This window comes from Saccopteryx leptura, chromosome 1, assembly GCF_036850995.1.
Source record: "Saccopteryx leptura isolate mSacLep1 chromosome 1, mSacLep1_pri_phased_curated, whole genome shotgun sequence".
NCBI classification, from domain to species: domain Eukaryota; kingdom Metazoa; phylum Chordata; class Mammalia; order Chiroptera; family Emballonuridae; genus Saccopteryx; species Saccopteryx leptura.
The window spans coordinates 51,417,083-51,443,661 of NC_089503.1; the positions used below are offsets into that span (position 1 = coordinate 51,417,083).

A 26,579-nucleotide genomic window follows, 5' to 3' on the forward strand; every position below is an offset into this window, starting at 1 on the left:
CTAGACCTAGGGGCCTTCAGCAGATGGAGTAACCCCTTACTCGAACCAGAGACCTTGGGTCCAAACTGGTGAGCTTTGCTCAAACCAGATGAGCCTGCACTCAAGCTGGCGACCTCGGGGTCTCGAACCTGGGTCCTCAGCATCCCAGTCCGACGCTCTATCCACTGCGCCACTGCCTGGTCAGGCTACATTTACATATAATATATGCACACACATATTCCACATATGGTGGACTCACTTCATGTAAGAATTAACCTGGCAAAATTTAAATCTGCACTTTGGGAAAAAAAAAAAAGAGAAATGGTTCAAAAAGTATCTGGCCAGAAAGCACAGCTTGTTAGCGTGGTCCGGAAGTGCTGAGTTGTGGTTTCAATCTTCAGTCTGGGCACGTGCATAAATAAGTGGGACAACAAATCGATGTTTCTATCTCTCTCCCTTCTTCTCTCTCTAAAATCAGTTTTAAAAAAATACAGGCTGTTTGTTTGCCTTTCCACACAGTGAGCATCCTCCCCTGAGGAGCGTGACGTGGTAAGTTGGTATCCGTTGTGCCAGGTACGGTTCTTATAGATAATATACTTTTGAATGAAAAAAAAATATGCAAGCCAAATATTTCTTTTGGAATTCAACCAAAGAAAAGGAAATCTGTTAAGAAATATGAGGGAGAAACTGACTATATCAGTCTTAATGGAAGATGATATGTTGGTCCTTGACATGGTACCTTCCTGAGGGACTGTCAGGGATAATTGGCTGAACATGACTTGTACCTTGTTTGCTGACTTGAGAACTACCTGCATAAGGTGTGACTGTGCTGCAGGTATTACTGAGAGCTTGTTCTCAGACCAAGATCGTGGCCTGAGGGTCAACCTGCAGGAACCACGGCTCTCAGCCATTGGCTATTGAACTGGTTGAAAAGTCTGGGACAGAGATTTGGGAGTCATCATGGTAGAAATGGTAATTATTGGTCCCCAGAAAGTGTTGGATGGGCAAGAGTTCTGAAAACAGAACTCTGAGAGGCCCTGGCATTTGGAAGGCAAGTGGAAAGGGGATGACCTCACAAGAGCCCACAAAGTAATTGCCAAAGAGGCCGTTGAAAACTAGAAGAGACCGTGTCATAGAGGTGAGGGGAGGTGAGCGACAGTGTCAAGTGTTCAGTTGCGTCAAATGCCACCGAGTATCTGGGCAAGCTGAGAACAAGATGTGACCTTGAAGACACTTTTAGTCCTTGCCTTGCACCCCAGGATTCTTAGCAGGAGGTGTTCATTAAACAAGAAAGAAAGAACTTCATTGGCTGCAATGTTTAATGGTACCCAAAAGAGAGGGAGGTGTTAGGGGACGAGAGGAGAGATTCAGTCAATACCTGGCTTTCTCTGCCTCCCAGGAGTCTGCTGGGGACATGCCTTAGAGAGGAAGAGGATGCAGCTGGTGTCAAGTCTTGGCTGAGGAAGATGCCTCCCCAGTGAAGGGGAGGAGTGTGGAGTACTGTGGCGCAGGGTGTCTGGGGAGCAAACAAGCTGTGATTTTGCAATTCTACTGTAGAGGGGAAGGGGACTTGGGGGTTGGAAAGGAGCAGATGACTAACTGAAGGGACGCTGACTCTTCTTGGCAGTAGCTTCTGGCTTCAGATTTTCTACTAGTTCAACCTCAGAAGTGGTGTGATTGGTTTTGAGAACTCAGCCATCTGTTTCAGCAAACCACCTACCTGCATTTCCCTGACTCCCAGGCAACCTTGGGAATCCCTCTCCCAGGGTTGAGCCCTTAGTGCCTGCTCAGTGCAGGCGCCCTTGTTAGGATGCAGACATGACGGGCGAGTCTGGAGGCAGAGCCGGCACTCAGTCCCTGTGGTCATGGCAGATGCTTCTCACAGAGGATGGTCTCCAGGCTCAGACATCCTAGGTGCGTCCTGCTTCTGTCACTTCCTCTCTCTGAGCCTCTACCTCTTCATTGGTAAAATGGCACAATACCTAGGAGCAGCATTGTGAAGATTAGTGACATAACTCATGTAAAGCACTTGCCACAGCATCTGATGCATAGCACCCTTTCCACCTGTGGTAGTTGTTACTGGTATTATCCATAGTCACCCAGGCTAGGCCTTTCAGACCATCTGATTCTTCATTTGGGTGGTAAGTTTGGCTCTGACTTGGCTCAGTAGCTGGTCTTGTGAGGAGGACTTCTAGTCTATGCTGTTGCCTGTGGCCTTTCCCCAACAAGGCAGCAGGACTCTCGTTCAGCCGGAATCACCCATGTTCTTGTTATCCACAGAAAATCCTTTGAGTTTGAGGATGCATCCAGTCTCCAGTCCCTGTACCCCTCTTCTCCCACTGAGAATGGTACTGAGAGCCAACCCAAGTTTGGATCCAAAAGCACTTTAGAAGAGAATGCCTATGAAGACATTGTGGGTAAGCAGTGGCCGAGGTGGTGGGCGGGGTTAGCCAGGTCCCACTTCATTCACCGTGGACAGCCTTCGCCCAGCTTCTGGACCTTCTCAAGGAAATAGTCATCAGAGGAAGTAACTTAGCAAAGACTGAGCGCAAAGAGATTAGAGCCTGGCCTTGAATTAACTGAAACTCAAAGGGCTTCTTGGACCATAAAAAGAGGAAAACACATTATCCCTTTCTTTTATTTTTGGAAGGCTTTGGAGTCTTAACAGGTGCCCTTCCTTAGCTGTGTATCCTTAGGCAAATCACTTAACTTTTCTGAGGTCTCTATTTTGTCAAATGATGATGCTATGATAGCAACAAAAATAGTTTTATTAAAAATAGGCCCTGGCTGGGTAGCTAATTTGGTTAGAGCATTGTCCTGACATGCTGAGGCTGCAGGTTCAGTCACTGGTCAGGGCACATACAGAAGATGACCAATGATGACATGAGTAAGTGAACAAGTCCAACAAGTTGACGTTTCTCTCTTTGTCTCTGTTTCTCTCCCTTCCTCTCTCTCTAAAAAAAAAAAAATCAATCAACCAATACAAAGTTTTTATAGAAAATTGTTTTAATAAGAATACTTCATAGGATTATTGTTAGGGTTAAATGAGATTAAATAATTTTCAAAATACTGACACAGTGACGGGTTTCTTAATATACACTGCCCACAAAAATTGGGGGATCAGGGAACATGCTGATACTCCAGTACTTTCAGCCTTTTGTATAGTGCATTTTCACCAATAAAATAAAAGTTGGGCCTGACCTGTGGTGGCGCAGTGGATAAAGCGTTGACCTGGAAATGTTGAGGTTGCTGGTTCGAAACCCTGGGCTTGCCTGGTCGAGGCACATATGGGAGTTGATGCTTCTAGCTCCTCCCCCCTGTCTCTCTCTCCTCTCTCTCTGTCTGTCTGTCTCTCTCTCCCTCTTTCTCTCCTCTCTGAAAAAATGAATAAATAAAATAAAAATTTTAAAAAAATAATAAAAGTTGGTTCTGTATCTCATTTGCATAATCGAACAACTTTCTTTGACTTGTCATTTGCTTTTCTGATGTTCTTGTTTAATAAAAAAAAATCAAATGCTTTTTTTAATTGCTTCATATTCATTTTGAAATATCCCCTAATTTTTGTGAGCAGTGTACATCTCCCCTACTCTTCCCTTAAAGAAGTGTCAGGAGCTGTGTGAAAGCCTCTTGAGATTTTACCCACACAAGTTCAGCCTGTCCCAGTTTCACTGATGCTGGTGGAAGACACCTGGATCAGAGACAAAGGGCTTTCTAACTCATGGCACAATAGGCAGCATGAGCTTTAGGTTCACACGGGTTCTGCTTGCTTGCTCCGAAGTCCCATGGGGCAGTGTGGAAAAAGTCTACGTACAGGCTGCACTCACAGCATAGGAGACACCACTCTTTTCAAGGGGCTACTCCCGAACCCGCTCATAAAGAGAGATTATCCTCATTGTTCTGGTTAGGAATCAACTCTGCCCCTGCCTGGAGGGAGATTCCTATCTTGCAAGGCTGGTTGCTATATAAACATCTACGGGAGGCTGGTCTGGAACCCATTCATTCCTCTTGCTCAGAAGGTCAGAAATGTAAGACAACACGGCGAATTGTCCTCCAACAACTGGAAGTACTTGGTGTTGGCAAACTTGTGTTTGAGGGTCAATAAAAACCCAGTAAGCTAGGCTAGGTTGGGTTTATTTTTGGCTCTTGTTTTAATTCTGGCCTTATTCTCTTCTGAGGGGGCTTTTAATTCTGCTCAAGTATGGTGTGTGCCTGGTGCAGGTGGCTAAGGAGAGGCGGTGTGCGTGTTCCGTGTTCACTCTCTCATGTGCCTCTCATTCCTGTCTCTGTCTCGGCCTCAGCCTTGGGGCTGGAGAACATGGTCTTAGTTAACACTTGAAAGACAGGTGGCCCTCGTGGAGAGCCCTCTAAATTCTCGTAAGACTACGATCTTAGTAAAAAGAGTCATCTATTCCCTCATTTGACCTGAGCCATCAGGTTCATCATTTTCCCCTGAGAAGTTGCCAGCATTTCCAGGGCAACAGCAGCAGTGCTCGGACCTACCCAGGACTGCTTTCCCAGGAGCTAAGGGATTAGCATGTAGCCATCCAGACTTAGGTCACGACAGGAAGACTGTGGGAGTGAAATCCCTCGAACAGCAAAAGGGCTTGGGGAAGGAGGCCTCTTCCCTTTCCACTGGGAAAAAAACTTTGTATACATGGGTTACCCAGTGTCAAGAGCTTTAAGGATCAGAGGCACAACCCCGTCTCCCTCCCTACCTGAGCTGCAGGGTGAATTCCTATTTCCTCTAGTTTGGAAGAAATCATCACATCTTCGCTGCCCACAGCCCTGGTGGCTGGCTGCTGCCCTGGGCCGAGGAGGCCTTGCCCACACAGCAGTCAGTCCTCAGTGCCCTCTCTTCTCTGGGAAGCTTCGCCAGCCCTTCTGTGCTGCCTGGGGGCTTCAGGTGTGGGGATGTTCTTGTATCAACTGAACTGAGTCAGAGAAGGGGATGCTCGCACCATCTGAACTGTCCAGAGTGCCAGAGTTCTAGGACTCTGTTTGGGATTGTTTGGGGGCAGTGTCTGGTGGGGGTGCATGTGAATGCGAGTTTTGGAACCACTTTCCTGAGCAACAGAACTGTTCCCTGGGCTTCCTTAGGTTAGGATAGAGAGAAGAAGAAGAAGAAGACCAGCATATCTGGGTTCAGCCTCCTCACTCAGGAGAGGGGACGTTTTGCCACTCTGGGATGCTTCTTGGATGGATGATTTAGAAGCCAGGGTAAGGGCTGGTGCTGGTGACACAAGTTGGCACATGTCCCTTTGTTGCTCACTGGCTTCTGAATCTTTGGTGCCTGTGTAGAGAGGTGGGGAGATGGTATAGGAGGGAGGGCAGGGGAGTAACCCAGATGCCTGGCTTTTGCTTCTGCCTTGTGGGGTGGGTTTCAGGGTCTATCATTAGTTCAGTGCCCTGGGCACATTTTCTTTCTCTATATCTCCCACAACAGCCCAGTCTGAATTTCTAGACCTGACCAGGGAAGCTAGAGGGAGGACACCTCTTACTTTTAGATTCTGGTTGATTTATTTCTTTCTCCATCCCTGGAGACAGGCCCAAGAATTTGGACCCTCCTCCAGAAGCTTTGGGGAGGGGAGGCTTGTTTCAGAACTCTGAATGTCGGTGTCACTCTTTGCCTGGGATTGACCAGTACCTCGGGCTTCCCAGGAGCCTCTCTGTTCTTGGCCCAGGCTGTGGTCTGAGATTATGGTCATTTCTGGTTCTGTCTGGCTTACCCAGCTCTTGTGCTGCCTCCCTTACAGAGGGACAGATGAGGCTCTGTTTGGGGTGTACGATAATGGGGCTGGGAGAGGAGAGCACCCATTCTAACTCTCCATCTTGGGGACCAGCCGATTGGACTGGAGTTCCTGGTCTGTTAGAAGCTGAGTACCATCTCTGTGAGCAGTGGCATTGAACAAGGGAACTTGGGAGTTGGCTGGCCTCCCACCATACCCGGCAGGACGCCTGGGGAACTAGGGTGGGATTCTCCAAAACAGGCTGAAGTTTCTCCTGCTAGTTTGCGGTAGAGGGATTTAAAAACAAAGCAACCATCTTGCTGCTTTCTGGGGCTATTAATTCTCACCTGTTTCATTTGACATCTGCCCCAGAAGATGCTGCTATTCTACAAAGCCTTATAGTCATTTGCATTTTGAACTGACACTTAAAAATGCACCCTAACAAGGAAGCAGCTTGTTAGGGAGTTATGCGAAGTGGCCTGAGTGCCTGACCAAGGAGTCCGGGCTGCATTCCTGCAGAGATTCCCACTCCTGTCATCTTGCTGGGGCCCAGCAAGAGTTTCCAGGAACTTGAGTGGGATGGGAGCTGGGGACAGGCCAGCCAGCCTGCCTGCAAAGCTTTCTGAGCCTCTGCTGTCTCTCTGCCTTCTCCTCTCATTTGTCCCCAGGCTGGGAAGCAGTAAGGAACAGAGGGCACCTAGCAGTGTAGAGCTTGCAGCCCGGAGGTGCAGCCCGGGGAACGGTGCCCAGACAGTTGGGAAATGGTGTCCAGGCTTGGAGGGTAGGTGACGACTGGTCCTTAGAGTTCCCCATCTGATATGCTGTGCATTGTGGAGGGAGTTGGGCCCTTAGCCTGGCCCTCTCTCCACTGTGTGTAAGTGAGGGTGGGGCGGAGAAGTGAGAACTGGAAGAAACTACTGGTTGGAACCTGGAGAGGGATGGGGAGGGAAGCAGCAGCCCAGGGCCCTGGCCATGGGTGTGGTCTGGGAAGTTTAGGATTCTGTTTGGAGAAATTCTCCATGTCTGTGCACATACATACACACGCACACCCCTTCCCTAACTGGTTCTTCCAGTTGGGTGTGTGTTGGTAGGGGGTGTTGGCACATGTGGTCAATGACCAAAGGATCTATGGGCGGAGTGGGGGCAGGGCCGGTGGGGCTGGGTTCTTCCTTCCGGAGGATTAACTATGATAAGTTTGGGCTCTGACAAGTCCCTTTAAAAGAGGATGAAGTAGAAATTCTTGGCGATGCCCTTGTCCCTTATCTCATCAGTTAAGCTGGGAAGGGTTGAGCCCTCTGGCTTCCCCAGCTGGGCTTGTTGAGATGACATGGGAGTGCTCAGGGCTAGGCCTCCGGGGAAGAGAGCCTACAGCTTCTGCCTCTTCCAGGGCACTGTGTGGCCACCTCAGGTGACTTGTGTGGGCGAGAGTACAGGTGAAAGTTTTGAGCCTGCCTGGCTTTTTGTCTCCTGTCCGTGTCCCTCTTAAGTCTTCACCATGTTTCTCTGCTCTGCTGTAGCTTCTTCAGCCTTGCTGTAGCTCTGCTCCCCCAGGAGTTCTGAGCCTTACCCCCCAGACCTCCTCCTCTGCCAGCTCTGAGCTATTGCTTTGGAATTAACTTGCTCTCAGCAGGTTGTATTATGTGTCTCTAGGATTCAGGGCCTGCTTGGTCTCTGCACATCCCTATCCCTTAGGTACCCTTACTGCCTGGCGAGATGACTGACAGTATCCGTGAGACAGCTGCAAAAAAAGGGAGTCAGGGACCGGAGGAAGTTGAGAATAGCAGGTGAAATCGGGCTGTGACGGGCCCAAGCGAAGGCTGGGAGGTAGGGCTTGGGCTGGGGCCAGCAGTCATTTCCTGGAGAAATGGTCAGTGGCCTGGTTGTATCAGACAGGATGTTAAACATTGCTGGAGGAGGAAGAGGCTGATATTAGGGCTGGGCAGGCAGGGATGGGGGGGGGGGGGGCGCAGGCATGTGAGGCTTTCCTTAAATTTCATTTCCAGAGGTAGGACTAGTGTCAAGAGCCTGGTGTTCCCAACTGTGTTCTCCCTGGTTGTCACTGATGTGCATCAATGTCATACATCTATTACTTCCTCAGGCCTCAGTCTCCCATCCAAGTACTAACCAGGCCCGACCCTGCTTAGCTTCCGAGATCAGACGAGATCGGGCACGTTCAGGGTGGTATGGCCGTAGACAGGCCTCAGTCTCATATCTGTTTTTTGAGGTTTAGATTTTGCGTCAGTGTTCAAGCTCTGATTCTGGGGAAGGAAAGAAGGGGGAGAGAAGGAGGGAGGAGAAGGGAAGGATAGAGGAAAGAAGGCTTAACTTAGGACCTATGTCATGGTACTCAGAAACTATTAGGAAATTCAGAAACCTCCATCTGAATCAGTGGTTCTTTCTTTGAAACACTATTCTTCAATTACAGTTGATACATAATATATTAGTTTCAGGTGTACAATATAGTGATTAGACATTAATATACCTAATGAAGCAGTCACCCCGGTAAGTCTAGTACTCATCTAACACCTTACATAGTTATCACAATATTGTTGACTATATTTCCTATTAAAGCAGTGGTCCTTAATGGGGGGGGGGGGCAATTTCTCTTTCTTTCCTCCCTTCTTCCATTATACATTCATCCACTCATCTACCCATCCGCTCAAGGGATGTTTTTGTTTTTTACAACTGAGTGGATGCTACTGTCCTCTAGTGGATTGAGGCCAGGCTTGCTGCTAAACATCCTACAAATGTATAGGACAGTCCACTACGACAAGAATTATCTAGCCCCATCTGATCTGTGATGGCTCATAGAGCATTAACCTGGAATGCTGAGATCAACGGCTCAAAACCCTGGGCTTGCCTGGTCAAGGCACATTCATACGAGAAGCAACTTGTAAAGCCAGTAGCCACGGCCATCACCGCAGCCGCCTGGCCCACGCAGGTTTGCATTTGATTTGGACAGATGATAATGAAACAATGGAGCCAAGAACTGGTGGGCCATTAGCTTTAATCCTAGCTTGTACCCGGTGACCAAGAAATACACACAGTGGGAAAACACTTCCCTTTCCATTCAGGGCTCCCAAAGCCACTGACTTATCCGAGTTTCCTAGAATCAATGGTTTCTAGCTCACCAGCCTTATTCACTTCTGTTCTCTATCTCCTCCTCTCTGCACAAACTCTGCACAAGCTGGCTTCTCCTTTACACTCCGCCATCTTCTCCTCTCTTCCACGTGGCCTTTCTCTGCTGTCCTCCCGCATAGGCTCCTCTGCCCCATTTTATAGTGTAGAAATCAAAACCTTTAGGCCCTGGCCGGTTGGCTCAGTGGTAGAGCGTCAGCCTGGCGTGCAGAAGTCCCGGGTTCGATTCCCGGCTAGGGCACACAGGAGAGGCACCCATCTGCTTCTCCACCCCTCCCCCTCTCCTTCCTCTCTGTCTCTCTCTTCCCCTCCTGCAGCCGAGGCTCCATTGGAGCAAAGATGGCCCGGGCGCTGGGGATGGCTCCTTGGCCTCTGCCCCAGGCGCTAGAGTGGCTCTGGTCGCAACAGAGCGACGCCCTGGAGGGGCAGAGCATCGCCCCCTGGTGGGAAGAGCCTCGCCCCTGGTGGGCGTGCCAGGTGGATTCCGGTCAGTCGGGCGCATGTGGGAGTCTGTCTGACTGTCTCTCCCCGTTTCCAGCTTCAGAAAAATACAAAAAAAAAAAAAAAAAAAAAAAAAAGAAATCAAAACCTTTAATCCAATATACAAACAAGGAAGTCTCTGATACTTATCTGAGGCATAATGGGATTCCTCATGAGAGTGCACCACCCAACCATGCAACAGTCAAGGGTGTGGAGAAAAGCTTAGTTTTAAAACTAAGCCTTAGGCTATAAGGACCCTGCCTGCTTACATCCTGTTCCCATACCCAATGCAAACTATAAATGAGTGAACATATATATATATATATTTACAAACTTATTTGACCAACACAACTACTATGAGTCAGTGCTTCCCACCCCACCCCCTTCTCTTGCTTTCTCCTCTTTCTCTAAAATCAGTAAATAAAATCTTCAAAAAAGAGAGGGATAATTATCCAGTCCCAAATGTCAGTAGTTTGGAGAAACTCTGATCTAAAAGAGTTGCGACAAGGTCATCCTATAGGTTGATAAGGGCTCTGTCTGATCATCTGGTCCAAGGCAGTTTGGCGTTGATGAACGTGGAATAAGTGTCCTTCCTGTCCTCATCTGAACAGTGATGCTCTGGTACTGTTACAAAGGATCAGGAAGGCTGTCTAACCCTTGATCCCTGAATCTCACTGTACAGGAAATGTGTTGGAAAGGGACCAGGAAGTGGAGCCTATCCTGCCTTCTCTCCTGTGCCCACAGTGGGGTAGGCTGGAGACAGCCTGCAGAGGGCACCAGGTTTAGTATTTGGCTTCTTGAGGCAGGGTTGCCAGACCAGCTCTGCTTAGTCAGGGCTCTGGAAGGGAGACAAGTCGTTTTCCTATCATGACTGTGTTACAGGAAAACGGCTGCTCAGTTGCTGAGGACACTGCTGGTGTTGGGAACCACTTAATCCAGGCCAAATCCTGTCTTGACCCATCTTTGCCTCACATTTGCAGAGATTTGTGTTCCTTCTGTGGCCGTCTAATTGGCTCTGACTGCAGAAATCTTCCCTTCATACTGCCCTTACCCCCTCTCCCCACACCTCTGTGAAGGCATTTCCTAAATTCATTGATAGTCATAAGTAGCTACCAGGATTCTGGGACATCTTGGCTTTGGAAATTGAGAAATCTGTAAGAACGTGGGGGTTGGTTTTTCTCCTGTGTCTTGCCCTAGGAAAGCTTACATTGCCAGTGGCCTTGTAGCTCTTTGTCCTGCCCAGTCCCGGGAGGTGGCCCCTGAGCTGCTCTGGACTGTGAGGCACATCTGTCCCCCGGGCTCAGTCCTGGTGCTGAGCAGAGGGGGAGGAGCGAGCCCTGCTCTCACCATGTGTGCTTCCTCCGGCAGTGCCTTGTTCTGGTCACTTGTACCTAGGCCCTGAGTCCCCACGTAGCAGTGTTGACATGGAGTGGAGGCTATGGAAAGACAGGGGAAGGAGAGCGGAGGGCAGCATTCACTCACAGCCCCCATGGACCTTGTCACCACCATGATTCTGGCAGGTTGAGGCAGGACGGACCTGGATCATAATGCTTCTGTATTTTAGAAAAGTCCAGGCATGTGTTGAGAGAGGGGCAGGAGGGGATTGCTTATGGGAAGGGGTTGCTCTTTAAAGGAAGGGGTTTGTGCTTTGACTCTCCAAGATTTCCTGGTCCTGCCACTGCAGCGCTGCTGCCAGGGATTTGAGAACTGTCCCTCACCCCCACCCCTTTGGCCCAGACGCCTTTCAAGCCTTTCACACCTCCCCTCTGTCACAGCAGGAGAGTTTATTCCAAATGGGGATGAGGACTATTCTCTTTTCTGCTGAGCTCAGCGGTAGAGGAAATAGAGGGACAGTGTAAAGAGCGGTTCGTTGAACAAATAATTACTGAGCGCTCACTAGTTGCTAATCTCTGTGCTGGTGCTGGGGTTTTCTCAGGGGACCTGACAGAAGAACTGTCCTGAAGAGTTGTTGGGCAGTGTAATAGGTGAGAGCCAGGCCTGGGAAAGCCCTGAGCGCTTTAGAGTTCCTTGAAGCCCGTCCCCCAAAAGGGAGTCTTCGGGGAACAGTCCATAAAGGGACATCCTTGTGACATCTGAAAGCCTTTCATACCTTGAACTGTGTATCTCGGCAGCTTTCATAGTAGAGGGACTAGAGCCAAGGAAAGACGCTTGGTGTTGGCTTTGTCCTGGCTGGGCACAGGCAGGGGTGACTGGGCTAGTCTTGTGCAATCCCTGAATTTATAAAGCAGAGGCCAGACAAGGCTGAGCTGAACTGGGGGTGGGGGTTCAGCCTCGGGACTTGGAGCCAGGATCTGTTTGTAGCCTCCCACTGCAGACGGGCAGCTGCATGACTCAGAGCTGAGGGCCAGGCAGAAGCCATTCTCTTTGGTTCACAGGAATTCTGCTTGTTTATTTGCGCGCGCGCGTGTATGTGTGTGTGTGTGTGTGTGTGTGTGTGTGTTTCCGTCTTCCCTTCTCCCCCTACTCTAACCTTTCCTCCTCTGCAGGAGATCTGCCCAAGGAGAATCCATATGAGGATGTGGACTTAAAGAGCCGAAGAGCAGGACGCAAATCCCAACAACTGTCAGAGAATTCCTTGGACTCCTTGCACAGGATGTGGAGTCCTCAGGACAGGAAGTACAACCCACCCACTCAGGTAACAGCAGCCAGACGTGGTCTGTAGGCCAGTGGGGGCCTGTCCTATCAAGGTGTGGGCCAGCTTCCACTCAGGCTTTGTCCCTCACTAGTGCTTGGCAAAGGAAGTGACCTCACGCAGGAAAGACCTCTGCACTCAGGGATTTGGGGCAAGCTCTTGTGGACAATTGAGATGCTCTTAGGGGCATCCTGTCCAGCTGTCTTCCTTTCCCTGTAAGAGCTCTGAGCTGCCAGACTAAGGCAGGAATCGCTGTGGTCTGCTGTCTTGTTACTCCTCCCCTCCTGTGGGAAACAGGAGGACAAGGCCCTGATAGGAGTCTTGGTGCTCTGCAGCACTGGCAGAAATTACTTCAGTACTGGCATTTGAGGGCCAGGCTTAGGCCCAAAAACCAGATTTGAGAGCTGGCCAGGTGTCCTTGAGACCTGGGCAATCCTGTTGGAGGGAAGAAGAATGCATCTGCTAGGATAGGAGTGAACTGACAGAGGCAGAATGAGAAGAGTCAAAGACTTCATCTCCTTGGGACCTTGTCCAGGGTGGTGGACAGGAGGCAGGCAGATTAAGATGCTTTCTTGGACTTCCCCAGGCAACTCTCTTCCCCTGTGCAAACAGAGGGACCTTGATACTTTTAACATTGGCTAGAGACTATAAAAGTTATTTCTTCTGCCTTTGGAATGATGTGATTGTTTTTATAAAAGATTTACCTTTCTCCAGTGCTCTGTTCAAATAGGATTCCATTGAATATGTATTTTTTATTTTTATTTATTTTTAATTTATTCATTTTTAGAGAGGAGAGAGAGAGAGGGAGAGAGAGACAGAGAGACAGAGAGGGAGAGAGAGGAGAGAGACACAGAGAGAGAGAAGGGGGGAGGAGCTGGAAGCATCAACTCCCATATGTGCCTTGACCAGGCAAGCCCAGGGTTTCGAACCAGCGACCTCAGCATTTCCAGGTCGACGCTTTATCCACTGCGCCACCACAGGTCAGGCCCATTGAGTATGTATTGCCAGACTGATTGGGTGGGACGGGAAATCGAGGGGCAGGGAGGAAAGAGAATTTGGTGGAGTGATGAGAGGCAGTGCCAGGTCCAGACAACAGGTGGGAGGGAGGCTTGCTGAGTTTGTAGGGGGTGCTGGTTTTCTAGCAGTGAGTAGGATTTGCTGAGAGTAAGGTGCTTTGTACCTTAGGGTGTCAGTCTTGACCGAGGGACACAGAAAGTCTATCAAGGCTGGGGATGGGGGCAGCCTAGACCGTGTGGGTAAGGCTGTGAGGCCTTTCTTGCTGGGCTTTGGTGGTCAGAGCCCAGAGCACTTGTGTTCCCCCTGGAATATGTGAGCAGGGCAGGCTGGCATGGGGATTACAGGATCTGCTAGAGAAGCGTTTTAAGACTGGGTCAGGGGCGGAGGGGGAAGACGGCGTAGCAGCCAGGCTCAGTTACAAGCAAAGTCTAAGTCTTATCCCAAAGCTCAGGAGGAGCCCCCAGGATTCCTGGTTGGCTTCTCTTTCCACTCAGATGACAGCCCAGTCTTCTTAGCCTCTACTCCCCTTATTCTGGCAGAAGTAGTTAAGCTTTCTTTGTGGAGGCAAGTCTCTAATCTAACCCTGACCAGCTGATCAGCAGCTAAGGTCTTCAAAGAGGAAACCCCGGCAGATCGAAGTTGCAGGGTGGGATTTTGGGAGCCCCTGATGCCAGCCTGTGGCTGCTAAGTCCAGGCCTCAGCAGACAGGTGGCAGCCAAGGCTTCTGTGGCGAGTCCCTCTTCCACGTTCTCTCCCCCCCAAACCAGCTCTCCCTGAAACCCAACAGCCAGTCCCTGCGCAGTGGGAACTGGTCGGAAAGGAAGAGCCACCGGCTGCCACGCTTACCCAAGAGGCATAGCCACGACGACATGCTGCTGCTGGCTCAGCTGAGCCTGCCATCCTCACCCTCCAGCCTCACCGAGGACAGCCTCAGCACCACGAGCGAGCTGCTGTCCAGCCGCCGCGCCCGCCGCGTTCCCAAGGTAGCCTCCCCAGGTCGGGGGCGGGGGCCCGGCAGGCTGGCGGGTGGCTCTTCTGCCCCGTCCTTCCCTCCCCGAAGCTGTGGCTGCTTGATCACTTCTGGGTATATTCTGGGTCTATGCACTGGAGCTTCCCATGAGTGCATGTGGGTGTGCATTTTTAGGTCTGTGCACACACTTTTCCAGGCTTTGAAAGATCTCAGACCCAAACACGGGTTTCCCTTTCTATAACACTCAGAATCGAGAGTTTTAGACTTAAAGGTCTGCACGCAGAGGCGGCCAGGCCCAAACCCTCAGCCCGAAGCAGCAGGATTTAGCTGAGTGGTATTTTTAGCCTGCGAACAATGCTTGGGTATATTGGGAATTTAGCTCCTTCCTGTCACTGCTCCAGGTTATAGCCCGAGGGGAAGGCTGGAATCCCTGTTCCTGTTATTGCATCTGGGGAGCTCTTTGTCTCAGTTGGTTCAGTGACGCTGGGGACCCAGGAGTTACCATCCTGTCCAGTTTGATCACAGTTCCTTCCTCTGGGGAGCTAAGTTGAATGTCCTTGTCTTGGGGCAGGAGTCCTCTCGGGGACTAGGTAGGTGGAGAGCTACCAGACAGCCTGCACTGGAGGTAGTGCGTCAGGGAGACCAGCTTGGGCCTGGTGCAGGGAGGGCAGAAAGCTCACACCAGTAAGGAAGTGGGTGGGCTATTCATCAGCCTTCTTGGGAGTAGCAGCAGCTGGTGTTAGGTTATCTCATGCGCCTTGCTTTTCTCACCCAGCTTGTCCAAAGAATTAACTCCATCTACAATGCTAAAAGAGGAAAGAAGAGGTTAAAAAAGTTGTCTATGTCCAGCATTGAGACAGCATCACTGAGAGGTAGGCCTTGACACCTGAACTGGTTCAGGCATCTGGGGCCCTTAGGCACTAGGAATGGAGAGGCATGGACTAGCCTCAGTTTACCCTTCTGTGGGCCATTCATGGGGATCCTCCTGCCTTCTAGGAGGCTGGAGCCCTGCCAAGAAGGGGACACATAAAGGGGAGGGACAAAGAGGGAAGAAAGTCCTGGATGGGTTGGTTCCAGCTTTGGGCTGTGAGGCCCTGAGTAGGGAGGTGGCTATGGGAATCTGCTTCTGGCAAAAGGAAAGTCCCGACTTATTTGGGTCCTCAGCTTCCCCCAGATCAGGACTGGATGCAGAGGGGTTTGGCTGTAGATGAACACCTGCTGTTGGAGCGCTGAGCGACCCTGGCCCTGGGCGACTCAGTGCCTGGCCATGGGCCCCAGGAGGCCAGACTAGGTAGATTCATCCCTCGTGAGAAACGTTGGGAGCCGCAGTGGCTCAGCAAGCATGCCCTGCCGTTATTTCTTTTCCAGATGAGAACAGTGAGAGCGAGAGCGACTCTGACGACAGGTTCAAAGGTGAGGCGTGGTTCCCCAAGAGCACAGCACCCTTTCCCAGCCCTGACACAGGGAATGAGCCTTCCCTCCCTCTGCACGTATAGTTCCCACGTCTCAAATTGGCCTGGTTTGGAGAGGCCACAGGCAGGCAGGATCGTGGGCCAACAGGGCCAGGAGCTGGAGGGGAGACCGTTCCTGCAGTCCTGGGAGCTCAGCCCTGTGAGGTTTTCTCTAGTCGTCTCATTTTGCCCAGATTACAGGCTGGTGTCCTTGCTTGCACTTTCCCAAGCCATCACCGTGAGAACTGGATACTAGATTTGCCCGGTACATGTGAATCTGGACAGTCATAGATGGGCTCAGGAGATATAAGTACCTCTTCTGGTTCTAAGGAACATGCCCTAGGCTGAGGAACCCAATCCTCTGGAGGCCCTGAGGCCACTCATCTCCCCTTCCCCCAGAGTGGAGGACTGCCACCTCCCTGGAAAGGTTCGGGGGCCATCATATTCCAGGGGCCTTGGACAAATCTGTTCTTTCTCAGGAAACCCTGCCTGGATGATTAAAGTTGGTGGGAGCTAGTTCCCTCCTTTTTTCCTCCACTGGCCCCAGGCAAGTGGGCAAGTGAACTTTGGGCCTAGGAACAGGGACAGAGGATTCAAGTCAAAGGACTGATAGCGGCCCAAGGGCGAAGCCTTTGTGGGTATTCATAGCTCCTAGTCCTGTTGGCGCAGGGACAGGGGTGGTTGGGTGCCAATGATACGTCCTTGGGTTTCCCTGGCTTGGGCAGTTCTATTGACCCAGCTCAGCCTCCAGAGGCTCCAGGAGGCCCAGACCAGTAGCTCTCTGTGTTGTCAGGACAGGCCCCTTGCTCCTGCCCCTTCTCCCCCAGATCTGGCTGGGTGCGGGTGTCAGACTAGGCTCGTGCACTTAGAGGTGATCCACAGAGACTGAGCCCCGAGTCTGGTGTGGAGGGGGCTAATGTGGGGTCTGTGAAGGTCCAGCTGCCTGTCCCCTGATGTGTGACCTGCCCCCAGCCCACACACAGCGCCTAGTGCACATCCAATCGATGCTGAAGCGTGCACCCAGCTACCGGACGCTGGAGCTGGAACTGCTCGAGTGGCAGGAGCGGGAGCTTTTTGAGTACTTTGTGGTGGTGTCCCTCAAGAAGAAGCCATCCCGAAACACCTACCTCCCCGAAGTCTCCTACCAGTTTCCCAAGGTGAGACGGTCCCTGTCCCCACCCTCTCTACAGCCTTCTGTCTGCTGGCCTACCTGGGGAAGGACAGAGAGCCTGCTCCTGACATGGGACTCACCTAGCTGTCTGAGCACGGCCCCTCCTCTCCAGGAGGGAAGAGAGGGCTTGGGGGGGGGGGGGGTTGTTATACAGAAGATGAGGGCGGAGAGAATACCTCCCAGGGTGCTTAGAATAAAATCAAATTGTGTACAAGGACTACAAGGCTCCTGAGGAAGGGCCCCCAGCTACTTGTCTCTCTCCCACTTTATTGAGATATAATTCACAGACTGTGTAATTTACCAGCTTTAAAGTGTACGAGTCAATGACTTTAGTATGTTCATAGCATTGTACAATCAGTTTTAGAAGATTTTCATCACCCCCAAAAAGATATTATACCCCTTAGCCGTCACTCCCCATTTCCCCACCCACCTCCCCTCCCCCCTCCTCTCTGCTCACCACTGGCCACCCTGGCCTTCATTCTCTCCCTTCACCACTCAAGCCTTTCTCCGCACCACAGCATGTGGTGGGAACGTTCTTTCTCCAGCTCCCTGCGTGGCTGCTAGCCCTTTCTCATTCAGTACCTCTTCCCAAGAGGTATTTCCAGATACCAAAGTAGCCCCTCCCTTGCCCCGTTTTCTCTGTCATATCAGCCTTTTTGTGTGTGTGTGTGACACCCTCTGAAATTTTGTTGTTGATTCTCTCACTCTCCTGACCAGAATGTTTAGGGACAGGGGCCCCATCAGTAGCCCCAGCACATGGCATGGTGCCAGTGCCACATGCACAGTGCTTGTTTGGCATATATGGAATGAATAGATGATGACTCACCCCACACCCAGACCCCTCTGTAAGAATTGGACGTGGGGACAGGGTTTGCTGAGAAGTATGCCAGTTGGTAGGGTGCCATCTAAGGCTCTCAGGGGAGGAGATGTTTCTCAGATTCCATGCCCTCCCTTGTCTATCTGTCCCATATTCCGTTTCCCTGCAGCTGGACCGACCCACCAAGCAGATGCGCGAGGCAGAGGAGAGGCTCAAGGCCATTCCCCAGTTTTGCTTTCCTGATGCCAAGGACTGGCTCCCCGTGTCAGAGTATTCCAGGTGAGGCCTGCCCTGACCTGGCTGGAGGGAGGAAGAGGGCAGAGCCTCTTTATCCCCACAGCCGTGGGCAGTTGACCGGGGCCCACCCTAGTCCCAACCTCCTCTCCTACAGCAACCTGGCCATTCACCCCCTCCCTGGGATGGCAGGTCCCTCTTCTTGGGGGCTGTCTCCTGGGTCCTCTGATGTTTCCCTGATGCCTGACCTCTCCCTGTTCCAGTGAGACTTTTTCTTTCATGCTGACTGGTGAGGATGGCAGCAGACGCTTTGGCTACTGCAGGCGCTTACTGGTGAGTAGGGCCATTCAGTCCTTGGGGACAGAGCCACAGTGTTTCTGTGTCGGTGTGTCCTTCTTCAACTGTAGCTTGTGTGAAATCCTCCATTCTGTCCCCTGTGTGCTCCCTGAGGCTACCCCAATTCACACACACGCTAATACACACAGTCTGGGCTACCAGATGTTTTTAGCTTGCCTATACTTTTTCTTTCCATTCATTTGCTTCGGGCTTCTGAGCTCTGATTGCTAACTCCAGACTGCAGGACAATGTCACCCGAGCAGTGTGTGTGTACGCAACAGATTGGGGTGCAAGAAAACCTTCTTCACCCTCCTTCCTAGCCAGCCTGATGCGGGGAAACATTTTGTCCAGGGTCTGGATGGGCTGGAGGCTGAGCAGAAACAGAGCAGAGCTTCTCTGGGATGCTGGGAGAGGTGCCTTGAACTCAAGGGAAAGGGAAATGTAAGCCGTGTAGAGAGAGAAGTCCTTTCCAACCTTCCTTCCCATTTTTCCTGGGAAATAGATCAGAGTGGTAGTAAGAGAGTCCTGTTGCACTGTCCCCTAGAGCAGTGGTCCCCAACCTTTTTTAGGCCACAGACCGGTTTAATGTCAGAAAATATTTTCACGGACCGGCCTTTAGGGTGGGACGGATGAATGTATCACGTGACCGAGGCAAGCTTCAAGAGTGAGTCTTAGAAGGATGTAACAGAGAGAATCTGGTCATTTAAAAAAAAATAAAACATCGCTCAGACTTAAATATAAATAAAACGGAAATAATGTAAGTTATTTATTCTTTCTCTGCGGACTGGTACCAGTCCACGGCCCGGGGGTTGGGGACCACTGCCCTAGAGCTCATCAAGGGTGTGTTGGCTTGGGTTATTGGCTATGTTTCAGGATTCTCAGGCCTTAGTGGGAGAAGGCCTTCCTAGATGCCGGTCTAGGGGCAGATGAGAGGGATCCTCAGCAAGGGTAATAAATAAGAGGGATCCCAAATGAAGGATTTGGGGCCAGTCATTCACTTATTCATTCATTTATTTGTTCAGAACCACATACTATACACCTACTGAGGGACAGGCAACATGCTAAAAGCACAGAAAGATGAGTTAGACATTGATCCTGCCCTCAAGGAACTTGAGGTAGTGGGGCAGAGGAGGCAGGACTTCCAGTGAAGAAGTAAAAGCAAAGGGAATAAACTGTAGTATTATTTAGGACCTATTATGTTCCTGGCTAGATCCGTTAAGTATGTCGTTTTCTTTAATCCTTATCGTAGCCCATAAAGTAGTGTTATGTTTGTTCTATAGATTACAAAACTGAGACTCAGAGTGGAATGATTTTTCCCAAGGCCACACAGACAGTGCGGGGCAGAGCCAGAATTGACTCTCAAGTCCTTTAACACCAAGTCTGGTGCTCTTGGATCATCCTAAAGGGTAGTGTGGAGAGAAGCGATACATGGATCTAGAATGCCCAGTGAGTGGGGCTGAGGGAGGGAGGGGCAGTACAGATGCAGGTGGGAGCCAGGCGGAGGCCAGCATGGTCCCTTGGGCCTGGAGGGGAGCATTCTGAAGGCTCCCTTTGCAGAAGCAGAGACGGAGCAGAGCTGCTCCTTTGCAGTGGGTCTGCTGCCCCCAGGAAAGAGCATGTTTGTCCTGGCGAGCTCAGAGAGGGCCTGGGCTGGGTCCCTGCCAAGGGGGCTGGCACTAGCTCGGCATTCCTGCAGATTGGACACAATGATGCTAACCCAAATCCCACATACTTGATTTAATCACTTGGGGCTTTAGGGGAGGCGGGGGAGAGGGAAAGATTGAGGAGTGAGTTTCAGGCCTAATATGGACAAAAACAGATTCTGCCTTCTCTTTAGATCTGTGACGTGTGGCCAGCAGGTTTGGAGCCTGAAATAGTCCCATCTGCATTTGCTTAGCAGCCTGCATGAGGGGCCAGCACCTGCTGCTCCCCTCCCTCCCCACCAGGCCTTGCCAGGCACTCCAGGCTGCTGAGCCAGAGGCAGCCACGGAGCCCTGCCAGCCTCTGGCTGGGGCAGGAGACTCCTGTGGAGTCACCTCCGCCTGCACTCCGAGGGGCTCCCGGCCTGGAGACCTCTCAGGGCACATCTCCTTCAGCTGCAAACTTTTAAGTCCCTTTTTTGCTTTGTTCTCCTCTACTCTGTGGCACACCTCTTTCCTGTGTCTTTGTGTCCCTTTCTCTTCCTTCCTGTCGGAAAGCAACATGCTTTAGAGATAAAACAGCAAATCGGAGGCCGAAATAGACTCCTGGCTCCCTGGCTTTTAGATATGTGGTCTTGAGTAATGGCTTAATGTTTTTTTTTTTAACTCAGTTTACTCATTTATAGTTTACTTTAGTCATGCACAAAGCCCAGAACTCAGATATGGTAAACATTTAATATATAGTAGTTTGCTTCCTTTGTTCATTTTCAGTTAGCCTTCCTAAAATGTGGATGGATCAAGGAAGGGAGGAAAGAGAAACCAAGAAGAGGAATGTTTTGCAGAATGTTCCCTGTCGAGGGGACCGAAGACTACATGGCTTGCTTTACACAAGTTCCTCTCATTACAGTTGTGTTCTTGATGGGCCCAGCCTTAGGGATGTAAATCTACAAATCATACATTAGCCCCTGCCAACTTGCTTTGTACTTTGCCAGCCCCCATCTGTGTCCTCCTTGGAGACAGGGTACAGCCTGTGCAGAGCTTTGCAGGAGCCTGGCACCTGGGGCCGGACGGCCTACCAGAGGTTGAAGCCTGCCACCCAAGTGTAGCAGCCTCTTCTTCGGGGCCTGGTTGAATAGAGATTTAGAAGAGGCTTGGAGTCTTTCTTCTCCCACGAGAAGAGTCATCCTTAGCCCTCAGATACCAAGGAAAAGGAGCCAGGAGTAGTAATCATGCATTCTCTCTGTCTGTCTCCCTGCTCTTCCTCGTCCCGGCCCAGCCAAGTGGGAAAGGGCCTCGGTTGCCAGAGGTGTACTGTGTCATCAGCCGCCTTGGCTGCTTCGGCTTGTTTTCCAAGGTAAGAGGGCTCTGGCTTCCTTTCCCCCCTCCTCCCCACTGACAGTTCCCATAGGAGTATTTGCAGCCAGCTCAGATGAGAAAACCAGCTGTGTGTGTGAGTGAGAGGGCAATGGAAGGAGAGGATGCAAGAGCAAGTGCAGGAGAGCTCTCCCACACCCTCCTGCCCCCAAGCCTGGCTCCTCCTCTGGCCAGCTGGCGTCTCCCCAGCACCTGCATCAGCAGGGTCTGCTAATGTCACAGCACACCCCGGGCCATGGGCAGAGACAGATTTTTTTTGGGTACAGAGATCACCTTGGGGAAGCCAAGGTATTTCCTTAGCCCAGCTCCTCAGCTCTTGGCGTCCAAGACAAAGACTGGTTAGGACAGAGCAGTCACTGAGTGCCAAGGGGAATGGGAAGGGTGGGCTGTGAAGCTCCTGGAGAGAGAGCCCTCCTGTCTCCCAAGTTCTAGCCTCGGCTGCTCCGGTGCCAGGCTGTCGTCCTTGCAGAGGAGGTCGGGAAGGGCAGCGCCCTGACACCCTTCCTCTTTGGGCTGCTGGTGGTGGGCACAGGTCCTAGATGAGGTGGAGCGACGACGTGGGATTTCCGCTGCATTGGTCTATCCCTTCATGAGGAGTCTCATGGAGTCGCCCTTCCCTGCTCCAGGGAAGACCATCAAAGTGAAGACGTTCCTGCCAGGTGCTGGCAATGAGGTAGGGATTTCTGCTGCCTCTTCTCTCTGCAGGGGTCCCCAAACTTTTTACACAGGGGGCCAGTTCACTGTCCCTCAGACCGTTGGAGGGCCCCCACATACGGTGCTCCTCTCACTGACTACCAATGAAAGAAGTGCCCCTTCCGGAAGTGTGACGGGGGCTGGATAAATGGCCTCAGGGGGCCGCATGCGGCCCGTGGGCCTTAGTTTGGGGACGCCTGGACTAGGGACCAGAGACTGCCTAGCCAAGGGCTTAGTCTCTGGGAGGTGCAAAGCACAGCCCTGTCCTTGCTCACCTAATCGATAGGGACCAAAAAAGGGAATGACAGAAGTGTTCTCTCTGCCCAACTCTGCAATTCCTAGGGCCCTGCCCTGACCTGCTTGGACTAAACTGCATACCACCTACCCTCCTTTTATTCACTCATCTAATCATTACTGTGTGTTCTCTCATAGTCGATCAGGCCAGACTTTGGGGCAGAGTCACAAAGTTAGAGGGGTACAGCTCTGTCCTTGTGGAATTCACAGTCTAGTACAGGCGTGGCTAACAGTTTTTGCCCCTGGGCCAGATTAGAAAGAAAACTTTTTTTCACGAGACAGACGAAATATTAAAATTAAAAAATGTTAAATATAAAAATGATTCGTTTAAGTAAACAAAATTTTATTATGTAATTTGTTTATGAATAAATGTAAGTAATTTAGTACAACAAGTTAACAAAAAAACTAATGTGACATGTTGAGGTGCTTTTTATCGCCTATTATTTTTTTAATATCTGGCTCTATACTTGTAGCTATTCTTAACACAGCCTCCAAATGTAAATCATTCAGTCTTGATCTTGTACTTTTATTTAGATTCATTAAAGAAAAAGTTTGTTCACAAAAATAAGTTGAGCTGAAGATTACTAAATATTCCTTGGAAAGTTTTTTTAAATTTCCATATTTTCCATTATTCAGTTGCTTATAAAAATTGCACAGCCAAGTACAAAAGTTGTAAATCTTTATAATGGAATTTTTTTGAAAAATAAAGAAGTAGGCCCTGGCCGGTTGGCTCAGTGGTAGAGCGTCGGCCTGGCGTGCGGGAGTCCCAGGTTCAATTCCGGCCAGGGCACACAGGAGAAGCGCTCATCTGCTTCTCCACCCCTCCCCCTCTCCTTCCTCTCTGTCTCTCTCTTCCCCTCCCGCAGCCAAGGCTTCATTGGAGCAAAGTTGGCCTGGGCACTGAGGATGGCTGTGTGGCCTCTGCCTCAGGCGCTAGAATGGCTCTGATTGTGGCAGAGTGATGCCCCAGATGGGCAGAGCCTCTCCCCCTGGTGGGTGTGCTGGGTGGATCCCGGTCGGGCGCATGCGGGAGTCTGTCTGACTGCCTCCCAGTTTCCAACTTCAGAAAAATACAAAAATAATAATAAATAAATAAATAAATAAATAAATAAAATAAAGGAGTATCGCGAATCCATTCGACCAATTATTGGAAGTTAACCCTAGATTAGTCACACGCAGAATTCTTTTCTGCGTATCACTATCTTCTTAAATATTTCGATTTCCAATAATCAAAGATCTTCTGCTTCTGAGTAGCTGAGATTTTAACTTTCATTGTTGTACAATGGTTACATATTATAGTTTATGTATAACAATTTAGAAGTACCACTTATTTCATTTCCGCAGTGAGTCGTGCGGAGAATATTAAAAATTTAATCACGGCTACATAAACTCATTACCCGCAGGCCATATGTTGGCCATGCCTGCTCTAGTGGGAGAGGTTGATATTAAATAAATACTCCTGCATATAAATAGACAATTCCTAAACGTGTTAATGCCCACTGAAGGCACAAGAGTGAGCATGTGTAACTCTCTGCTTCAGGGATCTGCTTTAGATTAGGGTACCAGGGAAGGCCTCCTTTTAGGAAGTGACGTTTTACCAGGGCTTAAGGGTGAATAGAACCAACTAAGTGGGAGGAAAGAAACTGAATGAGAAGGGTATAGATGGGAGGAGGTTATTCTAAGTAGAGGGAACAGCACATGCAAAGGCAAATGTTAGGGAAATGTGTGTGCTTGTCAAGGAACTGAAGAAAGGCCAAGGTGGTTGAAAGGGTGGTGAGCAGGGGTGGCGAGGCCAAATCACATTGTGCCTCTAGGCCCAGGTGAGGATTTTGGATTTCATCTAAAGTAGGGTGATAAGATCTGAGGTATGTTTTTAAAGTCTACATACCAGTGCCTCCTCTGGCTGGTATGTAGATAATGGACTGGAGTGAAGAGAGAGGGACGAGCTAGGGTGCTGTTACAGCAGTGTAGGCAAAGGGTGGCAGTAGCTTGGCTCAAGGTGTAGTCAAAAGATGAAGAGAAGTAGATGGGTGGGATGCATTTTAGAATTAGGATCAAGAGCACTTTGTGTTTGATTGGAAATAAGGAGTAAGTGAGGAGATTGTAGGACAAACTCCCAGCTTTCCAGCTTGAGCTACAGGGTAGCTGATTAGGCCCCCCATGGAGGAGCAGGTCACGAGTAAGAGTTTGATTTTGTACATGTTACCTTTAAGCTACCCGTGAAACACCCAAGAAAAGTTGGGTAGCAGAATGTAGAGAGGGAAGAGAAGAGAGCCCAGGCCTCTGCTCTCCCCAGTCCCGAGTGTCTCCAGCCTTCAGAGGTCCTGCAGTGGAGGAGCAGCAGCCCTGAGGATGGAGAAGATAGGAGGAACACCAGGAGAGGGTGGGGCGTGTCTTAGGAAGGAAGGAGTGATCGGATACCGTCAGGAGGTCAGGATGAAGGTGGCAAGATGCCTGGACAAGAGTGGATTTCAGAAGAGTCAGGGGCATGGGGACCCAGAAGTCTGAGTGGTCAGAGTTGAGAAGTGAATGGATATGAGGTGAGAAAGTGGAAAGAGCCCGTTGAGACACTTTCTCAAGAGAGAACTAGGGAAGGGGACAGTGGTTGAAAGGAAACCTGAGGCCAGGGGAGAGTTTGTTGAAGATGGTGGTTTGGGTGCTGGTGGGAATAGCCCTGCAGAGGAAGAGGTTACAGAAGCAGGAGGGAAGGGACAATCGGTGTCACAGTGAAGGCACTGGCGGTGGGAACGGGGGAGGGCTGGCTTTACTCAGGAGAGAAGGGCACATCTTTGTGGGATGTCAAGAAAGGACCATGGCTTGTAGAGTCTGGAGTCTCATCTGGTGGATTCTGTTTTCTCAAAATAGAAAAGAAAGTCGTCCTCTGCGAGTGAGTGGTGGGTGCTGGGTTCTAGTAGAGGGGAGAAGAAATCAGTCAGTCATTGCAGAGAATGGGAGAGGCAGTGATTGGGAGATTACTGGGTGTGCTGGGAGTGGCGAATACCATTTAAGGCTCTTTTTGCCCACCTTTGTTTGGAGGGACTTCAGGCTTCGTGAGTGGCCTGGGGTGGGACAGCTGAGAGCCCAACAGCATTCCTGGGAGTTCTTCAGGATGTGGCCTGCGCCCCCTTTCCAGCCTCATTTCTCTTCACTGAGGAACTGCTTACTGTCCCTGAATCCTGCTTCTTTTTGCCTGGAAGACACTTCCCTTATCTCTACTTGGGCAGTCCAAGTTCATTAAGCATCTGGGACTCTGAGCTGCTGCCCTGATCCTGCCCTGCACCAGATGAGGTTGACACCCTACTTCACAGCTCTCTCAGCCCCCTCTGCAGATGTTAATTAGGCTGTAATTAGGTTCTCTCAGCCCTAGGACTGTGATCTGATAGCAGGGATGAATTGAAAAGAGGTATATAGGTTTGGGGAGCTGCCCTAGTGAATTCTCACTCCTTGGGGATGCCGGTCCCTGGGGTAGGTAGTTAGAGTGCCTGGGCTGCAGGGCAGAGCCCCTTGGGTGACATGCAGGCTGTTAGGAGGCAGGTGGGTGGTGCTTCACTGTGACTTCCCGCAAAGGCAGGAAGGGAGCAAAGTCTCTGGGCATAACTGTGATATGGGATTCCTTCAGCCCACAGTCACTAAGCATTTTGGGTGTCCCCAGCACCGGGTCTTGTGGGAGTTCACTACACAGTAGTAGAGACAGAATATAAACATTATTAGGGTGCCTTATGCCCATTTAGCTGCTTCTCTGGGGCTCGGGGGGGGGGGGGTGAACACTGAGCTAGGAGTTAGAACTTCACTTGCTTAGACCCCGAGGCACAAATGAAGTAGAGTGGGGTCAAAGCCTCTTGGTGAGAGCTCTGCTACCATAGGGCTAGAAGAGGGAACTTGTTTTCTACCCCGGTTCTTAGGCGGCCTGCGCATCACTGCTGTGCATGCCTGCTGAGGGACCAAGGGTAAGACTAGGCAACCCCAGTGACAGTGCTTTGGTGTGGCCTGAGGTCAGCAGTTCCCCGCTCACAATGCTGGGGTCAGTGCTGCCCTCCACCCTCACAGCTGCGCCCAGGGAAGTGGCTCTCTGTGCCTTGGCACTGACCTTGGGAGTGGCCTTGCAACCCCTTTGGAGGAAAGATAGCTAGGTCGGGCTCTGCTAAAGGAAGTCCGGCTTCCTGGCCAGGTTGTAGAATAGCTGCCATTTCCTTCTGTTTTTCTTATCCCTGCACAAGTATTAGATAGGCTGATAGAGAGAGGAGCTTGGATGGCAGGACAGTGTAACCTCTGGAAAGAAACTGTCTAGCAGGAAAGGGAGGGGCCATGGCAACAAGGACACCAGCATTGTCTTTCCAGAGGTGGGTGAGAGCAGGGTCCTGGGGCGTGGAGATGCTGCTCTTCTTATGGCCTGAGGAGCAGCCATCACTCCTGCGGTCTGGTCAGCGTGGGGGCCAAGATGTTTGCTTGGGGAAATGGGCAAGAGAGCGGGGAGGACCCTATAGATCAGGGGTCCCCAAACTACGGCCCGCGGGCCGCATGTGGCCTCCTGAAGCCATTTATCCGGCCCCTGCCGCACTTCCGGAAGGGGCACCTCTTTCATTGGTGGTCAGTGAGAGGAGCATAG

At 50.7% G+C, this 26,579-nt stretch overlaps 1 protein-coding gene across 5 annotated transcripts in view; it reads left to right on the forward strand.

Annotated features, from left to right (window-relative positions):
• DENND2B (DENN domain containing 2B) overlaps positions 1–26,579 on the forward strand; it is a 179,814-nt gene that overhangs the window by 141,452 nt on the left and 11,783 nt on the right. For 4 of the 5 annotated variants that reach the window (XM_066366231.1, XM_066366233.1, XM_066366223.1 and 1 more), the window contains 10 exons: positions 2,260–2,396; positions 11,831–11,979; positions 13,761–13,976; positions 14,739–14,835; positions 15,332–15,376; positions 16,387–16,571; positions 17,572–17,681; positions 17,900–17,969; positions 20,889–20,966; positions 21,519–21,659. In XM_066366231.1, the coding sequence (XP_066222328.1) occupies positions 2,260–2,396; positions 11,831–11,979; positions 13,761–13,976; positions 14,739–14,835; positions 15,332–15,376; positions 16,387–16,571; positions 17,572–17,681; positions 17,900–17,969; positions 20,889–20,966; positions 21,519–21,659 (1,228 nt within the window). Of the gene's footprint in view, positions 1–2,259; positions 2,397–6,449; positions 6,487–11,830; positions 11,980–13,760; positions 13,977–14,738; positions 14,836–15,331; positions 15,377–16,386; positions 16,572–17,571; positions 17,682–17,899; positions 17,970–20,888; positions 20,967–21,518; positions 21,660–26,579 lie in introns of those variants that run through there. The other variant, XM_066366237.1, reaches the window with a different exon arrangement.